Genomic DNA, 22,784 nt, shown 5'->3' with positions numbered 1-22,784 from the left:
CTGGCATTGGCCAAACATCCCACTGCTGACAAATGATCTGAACATTACTCAATTGGGATGACACACAGAGTAGCAAATGCTTGGCAGGACTCTCCTGGACTCGGTGAGGCTTGCCAGGGTAAACAAGCATAATAATAATAACAGTTCAACATCATTTTTATATTGTAATTAATACACATTTAATTTGCTTTGCAGATGTGGTTATCAATACAGTGGTCATCGACACGCCCTGAATTAATACACATACATTTATTGTGCTGTGTACACTGTTTAGTTAGTGTAGTTGGTAAGATTGGTAATCTTTACTTTTATAAGTGTTTTTCTTGTATTGTTGCGAAAGCATTCAATTTAATGTTGAATGCATTAATTGTGTTATCGCAAGTGCTACTTACGCATTGGCTTTTAACAGTGAGCAGCTTTAACGTGGCTTGTTTGCCTGTGCGTATGCAAATATGCTTAACGGAGATTGAACGCCGACATGTTAACAGCTCGTACATGATCATCATATTCCTCCTGGTTTTTTTCATAGAGGCCTTACTGCACCGATGGCCAATGCCTGAAGCTTCGTTTTTGCATCCGCTGCCAAAGGTTTATTTTGCTGCACCATCGTGTAATTGTGTTTAACAATTTGCCACCTTTCTCACAAGCTGATGACTTATCACTGTTGGGGTGGGGAAGGTGTGGGTCATAATTCAATTGAAGAATCATTTGTCCTCTCCGTTGGTCTGTCACTATTAATCACTGTCGTTTGTTCCTTCAGGGTAAATGCAACATTTGCGTAAATCAAAGCTTATTACGTGCACGATTCGCTGCAAGTGCCGTGAGCGTAATAATTAATATTAAGAGACAAATTATTACATGCGTCACGTCTACACATCTAAAAGTTGGATTTGTCCGTCCAAATTTAATTGTCAACTTGCATGAGAGATGGTTAGCGGCTTGCGGGAGGCCTTCATCCAGCAGCGGCTTGACCACTGGCGAATATGCGAACTTTACTCAAACATTTTCCGATGTTTGAACAGCACCACAAGTTGAGCGCTTTTTAACATGGCAGAGAGCACCACATTGTTGAGTGTGGTTTCCCACTGACCGTTGTACTACGAACAATGGGGTTCAGGTGGGGGCTATCCATGTAGTTGGCACCTGCGGCGCTGGTCCGCGTGACCGTGCCCCCCCCCCACGCACCTTGTTTGACGCTCCGCCGCGCGTTGTCATGTGTGACGCCGTGCGTTGCCGTGCAGAAGGCGAATGCGGCGGAAGAGGCGCGCGTGCTGTGCATCGTGACGGACACGACCCGCGGCGACACGCAGCGCATCACCGTGAACCTGCCCTTCTCCACGCCGCTGCGCGAGCTGCAGGCGCACGTGGCCGCGGAGGCGTCCTACCAGGCCCACACCTTCCTGCTCGTGTGGAAGCACGACGAGCATGCAAAGGTCAGTCTGGCGACGCTCGTCGGACCACGATCGTTCCGCTGCTGGGGTCGGGGCTTCCCACCACAACCCCCCCCCCGCCAACCATCGCTGGATTTTCATCCTTGCTTCGTAATGAAGACAGAATCCCCCCCCGTTGAGCCATACAGACGGTTGGGCCAAGTGCCGTTAACGAGTGCGTATGAAGGCCGGTACGGTGCACTGGGGGGTAGTGGGCCATGGGGGGGGGGGGGTAGTGTGGCCAGCACCACTCCCGTCGCTTATGTTTAATACACAATGCACCAGGTACTCATTGAAGGCTGATTCAACCTTGTGGGGAGGTCCAGGTATTGGTTCAGATAATTGCCACTGAAGTGAACTTGCCAGGTTTGTGGCACTGCTCCCTATCCACTCGGCTACAACTCCACCCATGTACTAAACTACACTTTTTATTTTACCACAAGTTAATGCTCAACGGAGTGGCTTATGTGGAAAGTTATAGCAGCTGCCAAATACTCTAAACGCACGTTTGTATGTATACATGTTGAACTTCGCACCATTCATAGCCAACCGTGCTAATCGGAGGTGCGGGGAAGGACAACAAATGTGGATCGAAAAACCGGAGGACCCGGAGAAAAATCCACGCGACCATGGGTCGAACATGCCAACTCCAAATATACAGGCGTCAGGGTCGGGATTGAACCCACCACCTCCTTCGTACCAGGCGAGGTAGTTAGAAACTTGCCACCGTGTAGTGACTGTCCACCGAGCGCCTGTACATCGCCCCTGCTCCGTAGCGGACGTCCTCTCGGACGCGTCCCCTTCTCTTCGCTGCCACTCACTCCATTGAAAACGCTTGACAACACTGTCATGCGGTTTTGCAATTAGGAGTGCACTGCATAGTGGGTGTAACAGTGCATGCATGCATACATACACACATACATTCATTCATTGATGAATATTGATCCCTAAAAGCGTGGAGTCGCATGTCAAAAGAATGATTGTTTTTCATTTCGGTGGATTATTTGCCAATGTTACATTTAGCCTAAGGGAGTGACAAAGCTACGATTGAGATGGAATAATGAGAAACAATACTCATGGGGTAGTAAACACGAGATGGAAAAAAATATTGAATCTCATATCAAATCGCACCTCTCAATCACGACAATTTGTTGACTCACAATGGTGAGCGAGGAGTGATTGTGGTGAATTGTTAACACCTCTAGCGGTCATGGAAAGGTAATCCGTTAAATTCCCACTTTACGCTCATGTTACATGCATCGAAACGTTTGCAATTGATGCATCTATCATGGAAATGTTATGTATTGGCTAACAAAGCGAATTCGGCTGGAAAAATTAGACGCAATAACCAAAAGAATTACACACGAAACGGTAAAAATGCGGACAAAAAAATGCTGTTTCCTGAATATAATCGTTACTTTGAATCCTCACAATCCATCAGATTATAGAGAGGGGGGGGTGCTGCAGTGTATGGCTCACCTTTGAATTTCACTGTTTGGGCAAATACCAGATATCTGATTAGGCATTTTGCCGGAGTGCCAACCCCAAAGCCTTTGAGTTGTGAGTTTTAATCTGTGGTGTGGAAATTCCCCCACCGAAGGTCAGGAGTTAGGATGAGCACCACTCTTTTGTTCGTTTGAGCAGATCAATAATCCTGATTTGGCCTTGCATACATTATATCTGAGTATATGGTCTTAATATTGAGTTATCGGCATGCATGAATGAGTGGTGGTGTGGTGAGTGACTACATGTTTCAAACGATTAAAGGAGTCGTGTTGTTTTTTAACAAACGTGATTCCTGTGCCGATGTTTGGTGCGAACAGGAACCATTGAATGGAGAGTCGGAGGAGTCCCTGAAGGATGCTGGCTTCGCCGAAGGAAAGAAGAATTATCTGCACCTGACCGACAAGAATGGGATACAACCTCTTCCAGCTCCGCAACCTCCACCTGTGAGTTCGCCTTCCTGATTCCGAATCCGTTCCGTGAACAGCGCTGTTGAGTGAGTCCAAACCCATCATCTCTGGAATTAAATGAAATTTCGTGTTCGTCCCGTCAACCAACGGGACCTTTTGAAACCTGGTGTTCTAGCACTTTTTGTTTCCGCAGTGCAAACGCTGGACCGGTTTCGACATCCCGAGTCACATCACCGTAGCATGGCTTGTATGTTTTTTTCCAGACCACACTCAGCCAAATGAGACTTTCAGACAAAACCGATTTAAACGAGTGCTGCTGGAAAAAGATTCGTCAAAAGATTCCCGAAGGCTGTTGGGTAGTCGGTGACCTAAATGTTCGTGCTTGCTGTGTACCCAAGTGAAATTAAGGTTGGCAGATGCAGCATTTGGATTACTTTGAATATTTGGCTGCTGTAAATGCCCACATGAGATAAGCCACTTCGAGCTATCGTTTGCGGCCAGGTCCCTTCTGGTTAAAAAGCTAATCTCAGTAGGCCATACCTGGTAAAATACACATTTTTTACGTTTTATTTGTGTTTTTGTTTGTGATTTGCTTACCATTTCTATACTTTGCACTCCTATCGTGTTTTGGTATTGTTTGTTGTTGTGACCTTCTGGCCGGCCCCTACTGGACATCTGTTAAAATTTCAGCTTTATAGCTCATTTAGATTCCTCCAGTATAAATAAGTATTCTGATTCTGTAGTTCCCTACATCGACAGTCACGCGCAACTCCGCGTTAGCGAACGCCGCCTCTGGTCCATGTTGTGGATTGACGAGAGTGGCGGTGATGTGACGGTGGTGGCTACGCACGTGGCCTGTAATCCAGCACGGGGGTTGGTGGATCACCGCACACACTTTGCGAAACTCCTTACCCGTGGGTGTTGAGCTGTTTCATACTTTGCTCACCAGGAGAAGTCAGGACAGCAAGTGGACTAATTGCCATCTGTTTCCATCTGTATAGGGATAGTTGTCCCATTGCTTGCCTGAGTGTTCCCTAGGTGCTTCAATTTCCTCCGACATAAATTGGCTGAAAACATTGTAAAATAATAACCAAATGCAGGACCTTCCTGACAAAGAGTCCTGCTACTCTCTGTGGCTTTCCTGGATTCATACGTTTAAATTGTCAGTTCTAAAGGAGGTAAAATCAAGGTCACTCATTACCCTCTCGGTGCTTGGCCACAGACTCTTGTTCCGTTTCGCCTTGTGCGAGATGGCGTGGTGCAGACGTAGAGCTTCCCCGCTTCAACCTGTCCTGTCTAAACTGGACATCTGTGAAAAAGAGCTTCACAGCTAACGGTGGCTGCGTTAGTGAATGTGGCTGTGAGGGGTGCCATTGTATTGTGAGAGATAGCATGTCAATGTAAGACAGCGCAGTGGCCACATGGAGGTGGAAAAGAATGGCCTCGCTGCCATTTCTGTGTTAGTGAATGGTGGCTTGCCATTCTTTTCCACCTCCATGTGGTCACTGCACTGTCCGACCACTCGCTGAGCTTCAACTTTCTTACATTGACATGCTAATCTCTCACAATACAATGGCTACCCCCCACAGGTTCTGTAGTACCTCCCCCACATTGGCATTAGCTGCCCCGCCCATTTCTAAACCATTTATAAACAGCTCTTTGATTGGTGTAGACCTACTGCAGGTTAGGATACCTCTCCGACATTAACATTAGCTGCCCCGTCCATCTCGAAACCTTTATAAACAGCCTGCCTCGGCAGATTTTCCCCTCTTTTTCACCTGAAGACAATTGCTTGTGTAATGGGTTCAATTGAGGCGCACACTCAACTTGGAAGCAACACTATTTATTAACACGTAACATTAACACGGACACTATGCATAAGGTGGTGACCACCGTTCCTACTCTCACTAACACTCGGGAGCATTACATAGCGTGACCAAGGCAGGGGGACGGCTGCTTGGTCACGAACGACGATTGGAGACTTGAGGACTTCTCATGGCTTCTTCATCCCAGAGTAGAACAGCCCAGCTCCCCGTTCACACCCCGCTTATAACCGCTCCGGCGTGGCCGGCTCCACCCCAGGCCACGCCCCCCTTCTCGATCCTTCGGGAAGCTCCGGGCCCCCAACCACGTGACCCCCAAGCTTCCCCGTGGGGCTCCTAGCCCCCCCTTTATGCGGTCACGTGTCCTGTTGGGTTCACGCGGAGTGCCACGGCCTGACACGACCCCCGTGACACCCGCCTACAGCCCCCATATTGAGCCGACATGGTAGTGACGTCATATGTCCCTACGCTCGTACAGTCCCGACATAGTAGTGACGTCATATGTCACTAAACTTGTGTTGCGATCGAAACGTCGTGATATTGTTATTATTTTGATTCTTTTTTCTATCTATGTGGCTTTACCGAAAGACCCAAAGAATAAGAGCCTCTTAGCCAATCTCGCCGAACTGGGACGGCGAGTTGGATTTATGGAGGCAGGGCGACGACAATGGTATCGATAGGATTGACTCCTCGCCGCGCTGCGAAAGAAGTTCTACATACGTACTTATGCGGTTAATTGGAGGATTCGAGTTTGTGGCACCGTTCTCAGGATGACTCTGGGGGTACGAAGGGGCCCGGGGGTGGAGGAGGCGGCGTGGACGAGAACGGCCACGAGAAGGTGACGGGCTCTCCTCCCAGCGAGAGCGTCGCAACCTGCGCCAACGATCCCGCCGGCCCTGCTTATGGAGTCCTCTGCAAGTCTGAGACCGGTAACCATGGTGCACCATGTAATTTACTGTGCGCTTTTCAGCGTTTTGTTCAATCCACTGCTGTGATGTTAAATCCCTCGTCCCTGGTATGCTGGAGCTTGACCCCCTGATGCCTGTATATTTGGAGTTTGCATGTTTTCTCTCCCTGTGGTCACATGGAATTTTCTCCGGATCTTCCAGTTTTTCCCAGCACATTTAGAAACATACGTTTAGAGTATTTCGCCGCGATAAATTTCCACGTGATAAGATTCTTCGTTGAGCTATTATTTGTGACCAGGTTGCTTCTGAGAAAAAGCGCTCTGTTTCTGATTTGGGCCTTACCTGGTAAAATAAATAGTTTAAAATATAGTTTAGTTTAGTATTCGGACTGGACTTGGGCTGGAGCCTGACTAAAGCAAGAAACAAGCCGAGTTCCAATCATTCGTGTTCCCATAGCAGACTCCATTATTTAACCAGGAGAGAGATGACGAAGCACAGGCCCACTGAGACAAGCAATGCATTGCCTCTTTGCAAGGGCGACTTCAGAATCAGAATCTTCATTTATAATGGTGGAATCTGATGAGCTATAAAGCTCTTTTTCACAGATGTCCAGTCGACTTCGGATGGGCCACTCAAGAATTAAATTATTTGATTCCATCCACCCCTCAAGTCTCCATTCTGCCACCCTATGCTGCCCATGTTTGGGAAGCGATCTTTAAACAAAGTCGAATGTACGAGTGTGTCAGGTTAAGCTATTTAAAGTTAAACGCTACATTTTAAACTGAATTATCATGTAGATATTATACACACCTAGGGCTGTGTCCCACCTCATTTGCCAGTAAAAATATGATAATTGTTTTTTTTACCCTTCTATCTGGCAACAAAACTGACACCTTTTTACAAGGAGTCATGTTTGCATAGACCGCAATACCTGCAGTCATAATACAAACAAAAGACATAACTCTGATAATGTGCACTGTCCTTGAAGTTGATTGGTCCACACCCGAGACAGCTTTCCTTAGAGCCTAGTCTCACATGGGTTGGACCAGATGACGCCAAAAGGCGCACAACTCAAAGACAATGCACCATCAGAGTATGAGAGCTCGGGGCAAGCATCTACACTATGGGAACCTCATTTGCCAGTAAAAATATGATAATTGTTTTTTTTACCCTTCTATCTGGCAACAAAACTGACACCTTTTTACAAGGAGTCATGTTTGCATAGACCGCAATACCTGCAGTCATAATACAAACAAAAGACATAACTCTGATAATGTGCACTGTCCTTGAAGTTGATTGGTCCACACCCGAGACAGCTTTCCTTAGAGCCTAGTCTCACATGGGTTGGACCAGATGACACCAAAAGGCGCACAACTCAAAGACAATGCACCATCAGAGTGTAATAAAAGACTTGACCACGATATCTGGCTCAGTGTCCTTTATTCGGTCCGTACTGCGTCCCCACACGGCTGTCTCTCTTATTCTCTCTGTGCTGGTTCCGATGTCACTCCAGTCCACATCAGCAGCCCCGCTGCTGTTCTTGTCGCTCTTGCAGCCCCACAGCAGCTCCGCTGCTGTACTCTCACACAGCTCCCTTGGCTGTTCCTGCTGCAGCTCTGACGGCCTCGTGCTGTCTCGCCTTCTCGTCGCTCCTGCGACTCCTGGCAGCCACCCCGCTGCTCCTCACACACAGCCTTACTGCCTATCTCTATCTGCAGCTTTACACCTCCCAGTAGCTCCCTACTGTTCCCAGGGTTGGCTCCCGCTTCTGACGGTGCCCCCTCGGCTCGTACGCCCGCGTGGCCCCACACCTTTCCATTCACACCCCGACTGCCTTCTCCTTCCGGTTTTTTCCCGCTTAAGGACCCCCTACCTTTCACCCACGTCACCTGGCTCCGCCTCCTCGTGACGTCACATCCGGAAGGTCGCTTTCGCCCGCATTACAAGAGTATGAGAGCTCGGGGCAAGCATCTACACTATGGGAACCTCATTTGCCAGTAAAAATATGATAATTGTTTTTTTTACCCTTCTATCTGGCAACAAAACTGACACCTTTTTACAAGGAGTCATGTTTGCATAGACCGCAATACCTGCAGTCATAATACAAACAAAAGACATAACTCTGATAATGTGCACTGTCCTTGAAGTTGATTGGTCCACACCCGAGACAGCTTTCCTTAGAGCCTAGTCTCACATGGGTTGGACCAGATGACGCCAAAAGGCGCACAACTCAAAGACAATGCACCATCAGAGTATGAGAGCTCGGGGCAAGCATCTACACTATGGGAACCTCATTTGCCAGTAAAAATATGATAAGGACAGTGCACATTATCAGAGTTATGTCTTTTGTTTGTATTATGACTGCAGGTATTGCGGTCTATGCAAACATGACTCCTTGTAAAAAGGTGTCAGTTTTGTTGCCAGATAGAAGGGTAAAAAAAACAATTATCACTATTGTTCATGTTAAAAAATAATACTTTTGGCTGTGCCAGAATGGAGGAGTAAAAGTTGGAGGTTACAGGCATGGGCAACGCAATGGGACCCAGAGATCAGAGAGACAAAGGGAAAGCCACCGCGGAAAAATGCTAACTACCTCGCCTTGTGTACAGGAGGTCGTGGGTTCGATCCCAACCCTGACGCCTGTTGCTGTATATTTGGAGTGTGCACGTTCTCCCCGTGATAACGTTGATTTTCCTCCAGGCCCTCCGGTTTTTCCCTTCACATTCAGAAACATGCGTTTAGAGTATTTGGCTGCGATACATTTCCACGTGATAAGATACTTCATTGAGCTGTTATTTGTGAGCAGGTCGCTTCTGAGAAAAAGCTCTATATATTTGAGTGGGCCTTACACGGTAAAAAAAAGTTTAGTTTTAGTTTAGATATCACTCGCCACTGGTGTTAATCACGGCTGGGCATCAAAGTCAATGTCACCTGGTTAATAGCACGAATGTGCTTATCACTACGCCACCGCTCTGCTTCATACTGTTTACTACACCCTTTACTATACCCTGTTAAATGCAGCTGCCTGCCAACCCCACCATGCCCTATCAGAGCTTGCCACCCAGCACAGTTGGCAATAGCTCAGTGCGATGCATATCTCCTCGCCCTGGCAGCTGCAGGTCACCCAGCGGTGCCGTATGGATGCCCTCTGCTGCAACACAGCTGTGTACTTTGGGCGTGTTGTTGTTGGGGCTGTTAAAGTCTATTTATGTTTTTGTGCATTGCCGGTAACCGCCTGAAAAATACACGGTGAACACCGTTTACCGGTTTGCCACAAACACAGAAACGTTCAAAGCAATAAACATGCTCTTACAGTTTTTATTTAAAGCTTTCGTGACTGCAGGGATTCATATTCTTGGTTCTTTAGGTAAAGTCACGTAGGCAGCCAGAGTTGATAATGCTAGTTGTAATTATTGGCGAAACGTCCTACTCTGAATTGTAAATGTTGTGGGATTACTTTCCAACACACCAGTGTGCTGAACTAGTAACGAATTGGCATGTTTTCTTTATGTAACAAACCTTACTAATTGGCTGTGTCAGGTGGTGAGGGGTTTAATGACACATTTATATTCACGCGATCTAACTAAAAAAACCTCTTATGGATAATATTGGTCGCGAAAGCCTATGTGTTAAATGGATGTACCATTGACTATGATACCAAACAACACCACTTACTATGGATAGGTGGTCTCTGTGGCATTTTCAGAACGTCTCCCAACGGGGATCACCTAAAGGTTCACGTCGGAAAGGGTATTCAGTGAGGAATATTGTCTTTTGAATGTTGACGATTGGCCTGATCGTTGTATGACTGCATTTATTTGCCCTTTCCAGGCTATGTGGGCCTGGTTAATCAGGCCATGACCTGCTATCTGAACAGCCTCCTGCAGACCCTGTACATGACCCCCGAGTTCCGCAACGCCCTCTACAAGTAAGTGGCCAACCTTTGCTCGTCCACGTGGTTTCCCTTGCACCGATGGTGGCTTGGCCGATGCGATTGCAGGCACTTTGAGCCTTGAGCTACCGATGCTGGAAAAAATGGTGCCGGGTGGTTCGAGCTCCCAAGAGTTTAAATTACAGACGCTCCGCAAATTAATTCGGCAAAATGGATAAAAAAAAGTATCAATCGTCCCATGACTAAATGCATGTAATAACTTAAATTTTATCATCATTTACTTTTCCACTGCTGGAAAAATGAATTCTCCCACATTATCCAATCCATTAATTGTGCGTTAATTTGTGCAAATATAGGAAAAACGTGTGACGAGCTATCATCAGCACTGTGCGAGATCTGTTCGGGATGGCTTCGAGAACCTATTTATGGAAAAGTTTGACATTGGTGCGTGAAGGGCAAGACTCCCGCTTTGCTCGCACATGACATGAATGGATGTGACAATGCGGGCCAATGGGAGTTCTGTAACTTCTTGCTGTAACATGTGTGTCTAATCACGCGCCACTTGGCAGCTACCGTCACAATTTTACTGAGTGCAATAACCTCGGAGAGTTTTGCATTCGGGTTTATGAATACATTTTGGCGTGAGGTTGATCCCACGCTTACTTGCGTAACGAGCATCGCGCATTGGTGTGTTCTGCTGTCAATTTGTTTGTTTCTTGTGTTGTAATTGACTGGATAGCACGAACACGTAGCAGGCAGGCGTAATTCTTCGTATTCAGCCGTGATATTGGGAACAGGCCATTGCGAATAAGAGAGGGGTTTGTGTGGCAGCAAATTGGTTACATTTTTTATTGATAATATGATAACAGTAAGAGTTTTCGTGATTTTTTTTCAGCGTTAAATTAATTGTTTACATCTTAATTTAACTTCATTATTTTTGTTGTTGTTCCAACTGGGAACGGTTAATAATTGAAAGAAAAAAATGCCATTAGGGGGTCATTTAATATTTTTGGGTCACCTTAAAAGCATCGCTGCAGGCATTTCCCCCTCCACACCCACCTGACGACGGTTCCCTCGTCGGTGCCAGGGACGCTGATCGTTTTGAACTCGCGCCCAACTCCCGTTGTGCCACCGCGTTATTTTGTGCCACAAGGTGGGAGTTTGACGGCTCAGAAGAGGAGGGGGACAAGTCCATCCCCTTCCAGCTGCAGAGGCTCTTTGTGCAGCTGCAGACGAGCCGCAAGCGCGCCGTCGAGACCACCGATCTCACGCGCAGCTTCGGCTGGGACAGTAGTGAAGGTGAGGAGGAGGGAGGGAGGGAAGGGAATGAGGGAGGGAGCGGATGAGGGAGGGAGGGAATGAGGGAGGGAGGGAGGGAGGGAATGAGGGGAGGGAGGGTATGAGGGGAGGGAGGGAATGAGGGGAGGGAGGGAATGAGGAAGGGAGGGAATGAGGAAGGTAGGGAATGAGGGAGGGAGGGAATGAGGGGAGGGAGGGAATGAGGGGAGGGAGGGAATGAGGGGAGGGAGGGAATGAGGGGAGGGAGGGAATGAGGGGAGGGAGGGAATGAGGGGAGGGAGGGAATGAGGGGAGGGAGGGAATGAGGGGAGGGAGGGAATGAGGGGAGGGAGGGAATGAGGGGAGGGAGGGAATGAGGGGAGGGAGGGAATGAAGGGAGGGAGGGAATGAGGGGAGGGAGGGAATGAGGGGAGAGAGGGAATGAGGGGAGGGAGGGAATGAGGGGAGGGAATGAGGGAGGGGGGGAATGAGGGAGGGGGGGAATGAGGGAGGGAGGGAATGAGGGAGGGAGGGAATGAGGGAGGGAGGGAATGAGGGAGGGAGGGAATGAGGGAGGGAGGGAATGAGGGAGGGAGGGAATGAGGGAGGGAGGGAATGAGGGAGGGAGGGAATGAGGGAGGGAGGGAATGAGGGAGGGAGGGAATGAGGGAGGGAGAGAATGAGGGAGGGAGAGAATGAGGGAGGGAGAGAATGAGGGAGGGAGAGAATGAGGGGGGAGGATTGAGGTAGTCGGCTGTTGTCAAGCAGAGTTTTGATGCGAGTGTCTCTTGTCACCGGAGTTAAGGGAGGGTGCGATGAGAAGGTCTTGTAAAAAAAAAAATATATATATATTACCCAGTAAATATTATCTGATACAATAATACTATAATTTTTTTGCCGGTTTTATGCCAGAGCTGCTTGCAGAGAGACAGGGTAGCAGTTCATCTTGGTGGCGGGGCCACGCCTTTCGCCGTCTCGTATTCCTCGTTTTTCTCGTATTTGGCATCGATTAAACAACAACATGAAAAACTAAAATTGCCACATTTGTGATGCATGATGTTACGTAACACCCTCCATACAGCAGCACTTTTCTGCAATAAACATGGAGAGCAATGTGACACGCATTAAGCACATCTGTGCTTGATGTTTTCTTTCAAACTGCTTTTTGTGTTTAGTTTGTCGTCCTTCCCCCCGCACCTCCGATTAGCACGGTTGACTACGTACGGTGTGAAAGAAGTTAACCATACGTACATGATATAATCAGAAAGTTGCAATGAATGGGTTGCGGGGGGGGGCACGTGTACAGGATGGAAGAGGGCACGTTACCAACATAGGCATTGCTGTGTCAACCAGAGGTCAGTGACCAGAGCGAAGACCTTAAGCTAGATTAGTGGGATACTGTAAGAATAAACCTTGGAATTTCGGTGCCAACTATGAAACAACTGAGCATGCCAGCAGCAGGAATGAAGCATTGGTGAGGTGTCGTGCCCATCGATGGCTGTGATGACACTTTGACCTTCAGGGTTAACCCCAATCAGGTTCAGATGAACGAACGGCTCTGCGAGGCTTTTCATGCTACTTTTGTTTTCAGCATGGCAGCAGCACGATGTCCAGGAGTTGTGTCGAGTCATGTTCGATGCCTTGGAGCAGAAGTGGAAGAACACGGAGCAGGTATGACACCGCTCCTCCCAGATGCAACACATCACCCCTTGTGTTTGTTAGCTTTGTAAAACGAGCTTTAAAAGATATCAATGTTGTGGCCCACCATCAGAGTTAAGAACCGTCTTTTTTCATTTGAAATACCGGCCAATTCTAACTCTTGCCTACAAGCTGGAATTGGGGTACCTACAATTAAGCGGGTGCCTTCACTTTGCAGTGAACAGTTTACATTCCTCATTTACCTTAGGCGTAGAGCGCTCGTACCGCTGTTAATTGCTGCATTGTGCCATATATCACACAATGGTGCCAATTCTCAGCAATTTGCTCACACGTGGGTTTTTGTATGGATGTATGTATGCATGCTTTTGAATGCATGGTCATGGATTTTCTTCCTGCTTTCAGCATAAATACATGAATGTAACGTGACAGCCCGCGTGTGTCATGTAGTGCTTTGGAGGCAGCTCGATGACCAGGAGATGGCAGTAAATCAAGAGGATTCACGGCCCCCTGTGGGTTTTCTTAGCGCACTCCGGTTTCCTCTCCAATACCAATACCCGCCAATCGCCACAAAGTGACGGTGATGCCACCACAGCACCTGTGCCAGGCCAGGTGCACTTTGAGACCACGTGAAGTGTCGAAGGCTCGCTTACAGGAGGTTATGGGACAGACCCAGGTGCCATGGGTTGACTGACTGAGATGACCTGCAGATGCACCAGCTCTACCCCCTATTGTGTTTCCTCTCACCTCCTGAAAAAAACATACATTTACAAGGTATTGGCCAAGTCTATCAATGTTATATATTCCTGAAAAACAGCCGCAAGACTCTATGACACTTTCCCAGATAAGAGATATATTACATTTACGTACAATCGATTTTATTCATGTGCCACTGTATTGTTGCTCTGGAGGCTGGGAGATGAATGATCGATGTTTGGTCGCCGCGTTGATGATATTTGCCATGCGAAGGCTGCCATCGTCTACTCCATTACATTCCCGTACAGTTGAAAACTCTCCAATGTGCGACTGTGGTCATCCAGAACAGACCGTACAGCAAATCACGACACAATGCCACATTCACAAATACGAAGGAGGCATCACAGCGATTCCCTCCCCTGCTCCTGGCGCTGTTATATGGCTTTGACCACCTGTGTGTGAAATAGTAGTCTTTGCTTTGCGTCTACATCAGCCATACGAAAGGAGAAGAAGACGTGCCAGTCTGCGGTGTTGATCATGTGTGCTCTTCGCCTCCCACTCGACCAGGCGAATCTGATCAACGTGCTGTACCAAGGCCAGCTGAAGGACTACGTGCGCTGCTTGGAGTGCGGCCACGAGAGCTCCCGTCTGGACACCTACCTCGACATCCCTCTCGCCATCCGGCCGTTTGGCTCCAACCAGGCGTACTCTAGCGTGGTGAGCTTCCGTTGTTGCCGCGAACGTCGTTTACCAATAAGCGTGTTGGTTATTCACTAACTTGCTATCCCAGATTTTGGCTATCCTCGAATTGCATCTGGAACTCTACATGGCTGCATTGAGAGAGAGAGAGAGAACGAAAGTGGTGAGATAGTGATGAGAGAGAATGTGATGCAATAAAGTGATAAGATAAAATGATGCATAGCATCTTCATAATTTAAGGTAAGTCCATTTATAAACTAATTTATTACTTCAATATTTATTAAAATGTACTTTATGTTTATTATGACCAATAACAAAAAATTGTGATTAGAATTATTTTGTATTTAATAGCTTCGGCCAATATTGCTATTCACGACCATCTTCAAAGCGTATCCCTCGCGAATAGTGAATGCGGCAGTTTTGTCGACAGTAGAATTTGCCCCAAAGTGCGTGTTCCTGCTTAAACGAGCACTTTGTGGCGACGCTCATCCTCGGTGGTGGCTCAGAGCCAGCGGTGGAGATTACAAGCACCCCCCACTGGGGACTTGTTTTGTTAACCTTGGAGATGTTGACCGCCCAACTGATTCAAACTCGTAACCTTCTAATTGCAAGTTGAGCGTTCTAAACACAGCAGCAGCACCACGGATAACGCTGTGTTGTAGTGTGATGTTGACCGTGGTTCTTGTTACACCGGGCTGTGCTGTATAGGACTGCAATGATAAGTAAACCTTCGGGTTAAACAGGCCTGTTGCTTCTCTTGATTTGAAGCTTTCGTGACTGCAGGAATCCATCCTCTTTGGTTATTTCGGTAAAGTCACGTAGGTAGATACCTACGTGACTTTCCCGAAAGAAGGGCTGTGCAGCAGTATGGTGGTTTGTGTTGAGCAGGCCTGTTGCTTTATAAACGTGCGTTTGCAGTATTTGGCTGCTATAAATTTCCACATTGATAAGCCACTTCGTTGAGCTATCACTTGTGGCCAGGTTGCGTGTGAAAAGAGCTACATAGCTCAGTGGGCCTCACTTGTTTAAAATAGAAAATAGTTTTTAGTTCATAGTTTGAGTTTTCTGCCGAGGGCTGTGCAACGATGTGGTGGTTTTTGTGGCAAGCAGCAGGCCTGTTGCTGTAAAGGGCTGTGCAGTGACACCATTGTGGTCGTGCTCTTTGTCTGGCAGGAGGAGGCGTTGCAGGCATTCGTGCAGCCTGAGACACTGGATGGCACCAACCAGTACTTCTGTGAGCGCTGCAGCAAGAAATGCGATGCCCACAAGGTGAGCTTACGGCCTGGTTGAATGAATATAAAGTTGATTTTGAAATAAAAGAATCGTATTTATTATTTCGGTCACCAAGAGGAAAGAAAGATTCTTCCGTTTCAGCACACATATAGACTTCTAAGTAGGGTTGCCTTGGATGATCCCAAGATGATCCTCTTGTTGAGGTAAGCTGTCTTGGGAAATCTCTTGAGTCTTCCCTGGACAATATAAGCCCCAGTTTTTATCCGTTTCTTCATCATACACCACTCAAGACAAAGCACTTACATGCCGTTCTCCCTCCTTGCATTGTAATATATTCTTCCCATGATATTTTTCCGTTATTTACCCTCATTTTGTGTAGAACTGGCCTTGTTCTGCAAGAGAAAGGGCCATTTGGTCAAAATGTGAAAGTCCTTCCTATAATTGACAGTAAAACGCCCTGTATTTAATTCTAATGAACCAGCCATTCATTGCATAAGTTTACCGAGGCAGCCACTTTGCACATTGTTTATTGTAAGGTGTACAGAGCACTTGATACACTCGAACAGGGGTCTCTATGTTGTGGAAATCTTATTGCCGTGCTAATCCGAATACTTGATAGAGACGTTTCATTATGCCGAGCGTCAGGTTCAGTGGCTGCACACTTCTTATTCCCACGTAATCTGTCTTGGAATTATAGAACGTCAGAGCACAGGGTCTTGGTGGTCAAAGCGAGCAATGGGGGGCGATGCTCATCTCCATTGACATTGCCGAGCCAGTCGTAGAAATTCCACATTACCCTGGTGCGGGCCAGCTTTTATCAACAAGATAACCACTGTTGACTTCCTACTAAAGCGGCTGTCATTTTATCTTCTCGGAAAGGGGTGACGAGTCAAGTTCACCCCCGCCCGGGATTTGAACTTACACAACCCTGCTTTTGTTATTCAAGCACTCTCATCACAACACCACAGGGCTGGCTGTGTGTTATTATTGTGAGACGAACTCCGATGTCCCCTCTTCCTTATGTTCGATTTGCCTGTGGTATTATCGCTGTAAAGCGAGCCCGACAAGTTTGCACAACTTTGCTATTTTGTTCGCAAATCCTATTCCTGTTTCGTTTTCAAGCATATTTTCTCGCAAAATAATGTAGATTTTTTTCTTACTCAAATAATGGGTTACTTGACGCAGGGCGTAGGCTGTGGTAAGAGGTTTCGATGTGGTTTAAGGCCTTTTGTGTTCTTGTGCTTACCAAAATGATGTCATCAGCCGTCATCCATTTAATGTTCAGATTGTCGACCCCCTCTTGAGGGCCCTGCTATTTGTTTGCAGCTCAACAAACAACCACGTTTGTGCCGCCAGGATGAAAATATTTGATTGATTCGTGAATATAGACGATACAAGTAAATCAAATCAGATTGGCGACACAGCGCTCGCGTCACACTAACACAGGCCGCCACCTGCCCTCCTCTGTGCCAGCATGCGTTAGTAACGACTACCGTTGCGTGTTACTGAGAGTGCGATTCCCGTTCTGTGCTTCCGCAGGGCCTGGAGTTCCTCTACTTCCCGTACCTGCTGTCCTTGCAGCTGAAGCGGTTCGATTTTGACTACTCCACGCTACACCGCATCAAGCTCAACGACCGCATGACCTTTCCCGATCACCTGGACCTCAACGCGTTCATCGAGGCCCCCGATGAGGAGGTAATGCTCAGGACACGATGAGAGAGAGAGTGCGTGCCGTTGTCACCCTGGAGAGAAGGCGATGGATCGAAGTAGTGGAAAGTAAAAAGAACGCCAAAAGCGGGACCCTACCCCAGCGGACAAACGCTCGAAAGAAGACGAATTAATAAAATGTTACGTTTTATACATTGTTGATTTTCTTTTGCGTTGTTCTACATGGCGTTTACATGATAAGCCACTTTGTTGAGCTATCACTCGTGGTTAGGTCGCTTCTGAAAAAATAAGTTAAAACCTCTGGGCCTTACCTGGTAAGATAAAAATAAAAATCTTTTTTAAATCTTTTTAAGTGATTTGTTTACCTTTCCTTTACTTTGCATTCCTACCGTGTGTTTGTGTTGTTTGTTGTTGTCACGTTCTAACCTGCCCCTACTGGACGTCTGCGTAAAATAGCTTTTTATAACTCGTCGGATTCCTCCAGCCTAAATACAATTTTTTTAATTCTGATTCCACATGCACACACGCTGCACGTGTGTTCAGTGGTCGCACGTGCAGGTAATCTCACGCCGCGTGTGTGTGGTCCCGCGTTTTTGCGCAGAAGTGCGGTCAGGCAGACAGCTGTGCGGACAGCGGAGCGGAGAACGAGGGCAGTTGCCACAGCGATCAGCTGCTCACGGATTTCAGCTACGCAGACGCCGTGGACGAGGGCATCGACCTGGAAAACAGCAGCCTGGGCGAGCGCAATTGCAAACCCGTTCTCGCCAAGGTGAGGGGTGGGGGGGGGGGAAGCGTTGTCCGGCACGCCGCGGTGGCTATGAGGTGTTAACTACCTCGCCTGGTCTACAGGAGGTCGTGGGTTTGATCCCGACTCTGACGACACCTGTATATTTGGAATGTGCGCGTCACTCTCTCTCCCCACCCCCTCCCGTGGTCGCGTTAACTTTTTTCCAGGTCCTCCGATTTTTAAATCCTTTATATTAAGTTCGCTTGCTTGCTTGCGCGCTTACGACCGTGCAAATCTTTCGGTCGTTTTTTAACCCACTTCCCGTGATCCAATCAAGCTGACATTTTGCACACAGACTCGTTGTGCGTGACAATTTATTTTCGTGAAAATTTTTTGTCAAAAATTTTACACTTTTTAGGAAAACAATTTTTTTATATTTAATTACCAATTGCTTAATGGTGGCAGGCAATCATCTGACCCATAGGTGGCAGCCATCTCAAGCCAGAGGACGAGAGGACTCTAGCCACCAAGCATATAAAGGATTTATAGTGAAAAACTTTATTTTTACGGGTTAATTTTTTCCCCTCCACATTTACAAAATGTGCATTTGGAGAATGTTGCCGTTATAAATTTCCACGTGATGAGCCACTTTGTTGGGCTATCATTTATGGCCAGGTCGCTTCTGAAAAAGAGCTGTAGAGCTCAGTGTGTCTTACCTGGTTAAAATAAAAGTACTTTAGTTTTAGGTCAATCATCCCTGCGCAGAATTTCCTCTTGATGGAAAGTAAAATGTGCTGGCCATTGAACCAGGGCAGCTTCCCGCCATGAGCAAATGTTAATTTGTTTTGACATCTTTGAGCAAACATCTTGTATTGCATGTAGCCCCAACACATTTTACCACGTCGTGATGAAATGCACGTGGATGATATCAAAGAGATTTTGACTCGTCACGCTGCTGGTGCGTGTTTGATGTCAGCGTTATTCTTTTTTTGTATTGGCAGAATCTATGAGCTTACAACACATTTTGATAAAAAAAAAACATGGTTAGGTACTATGGTGATTCATACTCATTGCTTTACATTGGAGTTGTGCTCTGTCTTTGTATTAATACGTGCTCATTGCTGTGAAAATTGGATGTGTTGTCGAGAATTATGTGGTAATGTTGGTGGCATGTGCACATTTCCTTAATTTCGAATGTAGTAGATCATCGATTATCCGGCGGCTTCGAAGGAAAGGGGGTGCTGGATTTTCAAAAACGCCGAATAATCACATCATTATTTAGAACTAGTTCATAAATAATTAATCTCATGTGATTTTTTACAATTTGTATCTACAATCAGAGACTAACAACTACGACTTGATTCAATTTCTTATATTTAAAGACATACCCATCGGAGACCAGTCAATTGAAATATTTCATTCTTTTTTTTATTAGAACAAAAATGTATTAACTTAATACTCTGAGGGGAAGCTTCTATCTTTTACCGTTTTAAAATGATTCAGATTTGAACATCATAAAATGGGATTTTTTTCATTCAAAACCACTTAAAAAATCTGAAATATGACAACAATAAAATATATAAGAATGTTACTCGCTTGACTTTTATTTGCTGATTAACGCTCTATCAAATGAAAAAAACACAATCTTATATTTAGAACGGTTTCTGAATGTCACGCTCGAACATGTTTATGGGGCACTTAAAATCGAGATTTGTGGGCCTTAAAATGAAACATCTCGGATTTTCAGATTGTTCTTGTTGTTTGTGTTCTAAATGCTACCTATGTACCAAATTTGTCAGGAGGTTTTTGAGACGTACAAGGTATTTATTTATATATAGATGGATTATTTTGCACTTGTTTTACATAATGTTTTTAGGTGTGGATGGCTTTTTAGTGTGTTTAAATTTGTGTATTAAATTAAATTGTCATAAATAAACATAAGAACAGACAAAAAAAAAATTCCTACTGTAAAAAGTTGCTGTATTTACTGTACCGTACTTAACACTCCAATCTCGAAGATTCTTCATGGGGTGATGTAGGTGCTATGCTCTTGTTTCAACACCCATGTGTTTGACGATTACCGGACTGATGCAGTCTGTAGACCGGTGCTCCGGCAAACGCCGAATTACTTTACGCCGGATGGCGCTGAATTTCTTCTGTTTTTATTACTGTATGCAGTGTTGAACTTCTTTACACCGTACGTAGCCAACCGTGCTCATCAGAGGTTGGAAATAAGGCACCGTGTATAATATTTGACACTGAAATCAAGCATAGCTACTTTTTTTTTGCCACACACATGGTGCCTATCGCAGGACTTGGGAGCGTTTTTTTTTTGTTGGATAACTGCTCGCCGGATAATTAATCGACGTTCAACTCTACTTCTAGATTTGATTCTAGATTTGAAGCTTTCGTGACTGCAAGGATTCATATTCTTAGGTTTTTTCGGTAAAGTCACGTAGGTAAAAAACTTTTTCTTTTCCTACGTGACTTTACCGAAAAAACCTAAGAATATCAACTCTACTTGTTTATTAATAAAGGGAATCCTCACCGAGTCTGAAGACCATTCAGAAGGAAGCACCTGCTCAAGGGGTTATGGATAATTAACTATTGAGTGTGTCGAAGCAGGGAACAAGTACCTGGTTAAAACCCTCAAGTGTCCACACGGAAGGATCAGAACCCAATTGTACACTGCAGTGAAGTCACCCGCACCTCCAATTAGCATGGTTGGCTACGTGCGGTGCGAAAGAAGTTCAGAGTACATGCGTGCGACGATGGCAGTCGTCGCCACCGGCGGTGGTGGTGGCGGGATGGGCGCTAACGCGGCGGGCCTGGTTTGCTGTGCCTTTTGGTTGGAGCAGCAGGGGCCCTGGGTGTACGAGCTCTTCTCCATCATGGTGCACTCGGGCAGCGCGGCCGGCGGCCACTACTACGCGTACATCAAGTCATTCAGCGACGGCCAGTGGTACAGCTTCAACGACCAGCACGTCAACAGGGTGAGCGCTCTCGCCTTCACGGCGCGGACAAAACCGCTCTCAGAGGGAGAGAGAGCAGTTGCCACGTGTCGGCACTGAGCTGCCACCGTTGGGGGCCTGGGTTTTTATCCAGGTCTCGCCCACCTGTGGTGAGAAATTTTTCCCCATGTGTAGCGAGGTGATGGTTTCGGCTTGGTCACCAATAACTGAGCAAAAGATATCCATCAAATGATATTTGTTTTTTTTCCACTTCATTCAGCAAATTTTACCTCTGAAGACTGCAGTGTTGTTTGTCTTGTGACAAATTCTGCCATAGCATGGCTCTCCAGTGCGTTTGCGGGTTGCACCGCGTATTGTTCGGCATCATGCCCGACGATGTTTCACCCCACACGACACTGAATTCGGTTCCTGAACGAGCTTCCAGCACGTGGAGCGAAACGTCGGACATTGCGCCGAAGTAGCATGCGGTAGAACGCGGAAACATGTCGGAGAGCTGCAACAGCACAGCCGTGAACACCTCCGCAGTAGTTCTGCAAGATCGCTTTCTGAGAGGCTTTTATGGTTCTTGTGTTGAATTATGTTTTATTAAATCGTTTCAAATGGAAATGTCTTCATCTCATGATCGCATTATGCCAATTGCACCCTTCGGATATGACTAGGAGAATAAATTACGCAAAAAATTTCAGAGGCCTCGCCTTCATGACCATAGAAAAAAACCGGTTTGGTAATGTTTATCCGTATAAGTGGTGTGTAGTGTACACACACACACACGCACGTCACTCCTCCATTGCCCATTCTCTCTATTCCCTCCCATCGCCCCACCTTCTCTTCCCTCCCCTACTATTTTGTGATCCCTAAATACCCTCTGGCTGTCAACTCATCCTCCGATTAGCACGCTTGGCTACATACAGTGTGAAGGAAATTCAACATACATACTAATAATTATATTCTGTCACCGTTTTGTAAGCCACATGAAGCACCCTTGAGTTGAAGGCGCTCTATAAATATTTAATGACATTAGATTGAATATCCCTCTCTAACAACACTGTCACAGTTGCCGATTTCCCACCCGTCATCTGTTCGGCCCATCCGTGTTGCGTGTTGCAGATCACTCAGGATGACATCAGGAAGACGTACGGGGGAGCGACGGGGAACCGCAGCTACTACTCCAGCACATTCAGCAGGTGGGTCTCGCTCTGAAGCCCCCCCTAGCCCAGCCATCGCTGCACCACTGAAGCGTGGTTGGCTACAAACGGCGCGAAAGAATTTCGATTTAAAGCTTTCGTGACTGCAGGTATTCATCTTCTTGGTTCTTTCGGTAAAGTCACGTAGAAGGGAAATAATATAATAATAAAAATAAAACATAATAAAATAATTCTCAAGTGAGAAAGATTTAATTATGTTTTATTTTTTTTATTTTATTATTTCCCTTCTACGTGACTTTACTGAAAGAACCAAGAAGAGGCGCAAAAGAAGTTCAATGTACATAGATACAGAGAAGGGTCTCCGCTCGAAGGAGCTCGAGAGAGTATTTTGGCCTACTCGCCAATGCTGGCCAGATGTTGTGGAAGAGGTGGGAAAACCCACACTTGAACCCACCACACGTGAAGTTCAACATGCACTTTTGTTTTTTAACCAAGTAAGGCCCACTGAGCTATGTAGCTCTTTTTTTTATTAAGCGATCTGGCCACAAATGATAGCTCAATGAAATGGCTTGTCTCATGTAAATTTTAAAGCAGTGAGATACTCCTAAACGCACGTTGATTCTAAATGTGGAGGGAAAAACCGGAGGACCCGGCGAAAAATCCACACGCGCACGGGGAGAACATGCAAACTTCAAATATACAGGCGTCTAGGTTAGGATCGAACCTACGACCTCTTGTATACCA

At 46.4% G+C, this 22,784-nt stretch overlaps 1 protein-coding gene across 5 annotated transcripts in view; it reads left to right on the top strand.

The window, feature by feature from the left end:
• The window catches only part of USP47 (ubiquitin specific peptidase 47), a 76,641-nt gene that overhangs the window by 32,051 nt on the left and 21,806 nt on the right, over positions 1-22,784 (top strand). For 3 of the 5 annotated variants that reach the window (XM_078863542.1, XM_078863540.1, XM_078863541.1), the window contains exons 2-13: positions 1,242-1,433; positions 3,254-3,379; positions 5,936-6,095; positions 9,906-10,002; positions 11,120-11,265; positions 12,836-12,915; positions 14,164-14,313; positions 15,469-15,564; positions 17,068-17,223; positions 17,798-17,965; positions 20,782-20,916; positions 22,003-22,079. In XM_078863542.1, coding sequence (XP_078719668.1) covers positions 1,242-1,433; positions 3,254-3,379; positions 5,936-6,095; positions 9,906-10,002; positions 11,120-11,265; positions 12,836-12,915; positions 14,164-14,313; positions 15,469-15,564; positions 17,068-17,223; positions 17,798-17,965; positions 20,782-20,916; positions 22,003-22,079 — 1,583 coding nt within the window. The remainder of the gene's footprint in view (positions 1-1,241; positions 1,434-3,253; positions 3,380-5,935; positions 6,096-9,905; positions 10,003-11,119; positions 11,266-12,835; positions 12,916-14,163; positions 14,314-15,468; positions 15,565-17,067; positions 17,224-17,797; positions 17,966-20,781; positions 20,917-22,002; positions 22,080-22,784) is intronic. The other 2 variants (XM_078863543.1, XM_078863544.1) reach the window with 1 other exon arrangement.

Source organism: Lampetra fluviatilis, chromosome 16 (genome assembly GCF_964198595.1).
Source record: "Lampetra fluviatilis chromosome 16, kcLamFluv1.1, whole genome shotgun sequence".
NCBI lineage: Eukaryota > Metazoa > Chordata > Hyperoartia > Petromyzontiformes > Petromyzontidae > Lampetra > Lampetra fluviatilis.
This window is presented reverse-complemented; position numbering and strand designations above follow the sequence as displayed.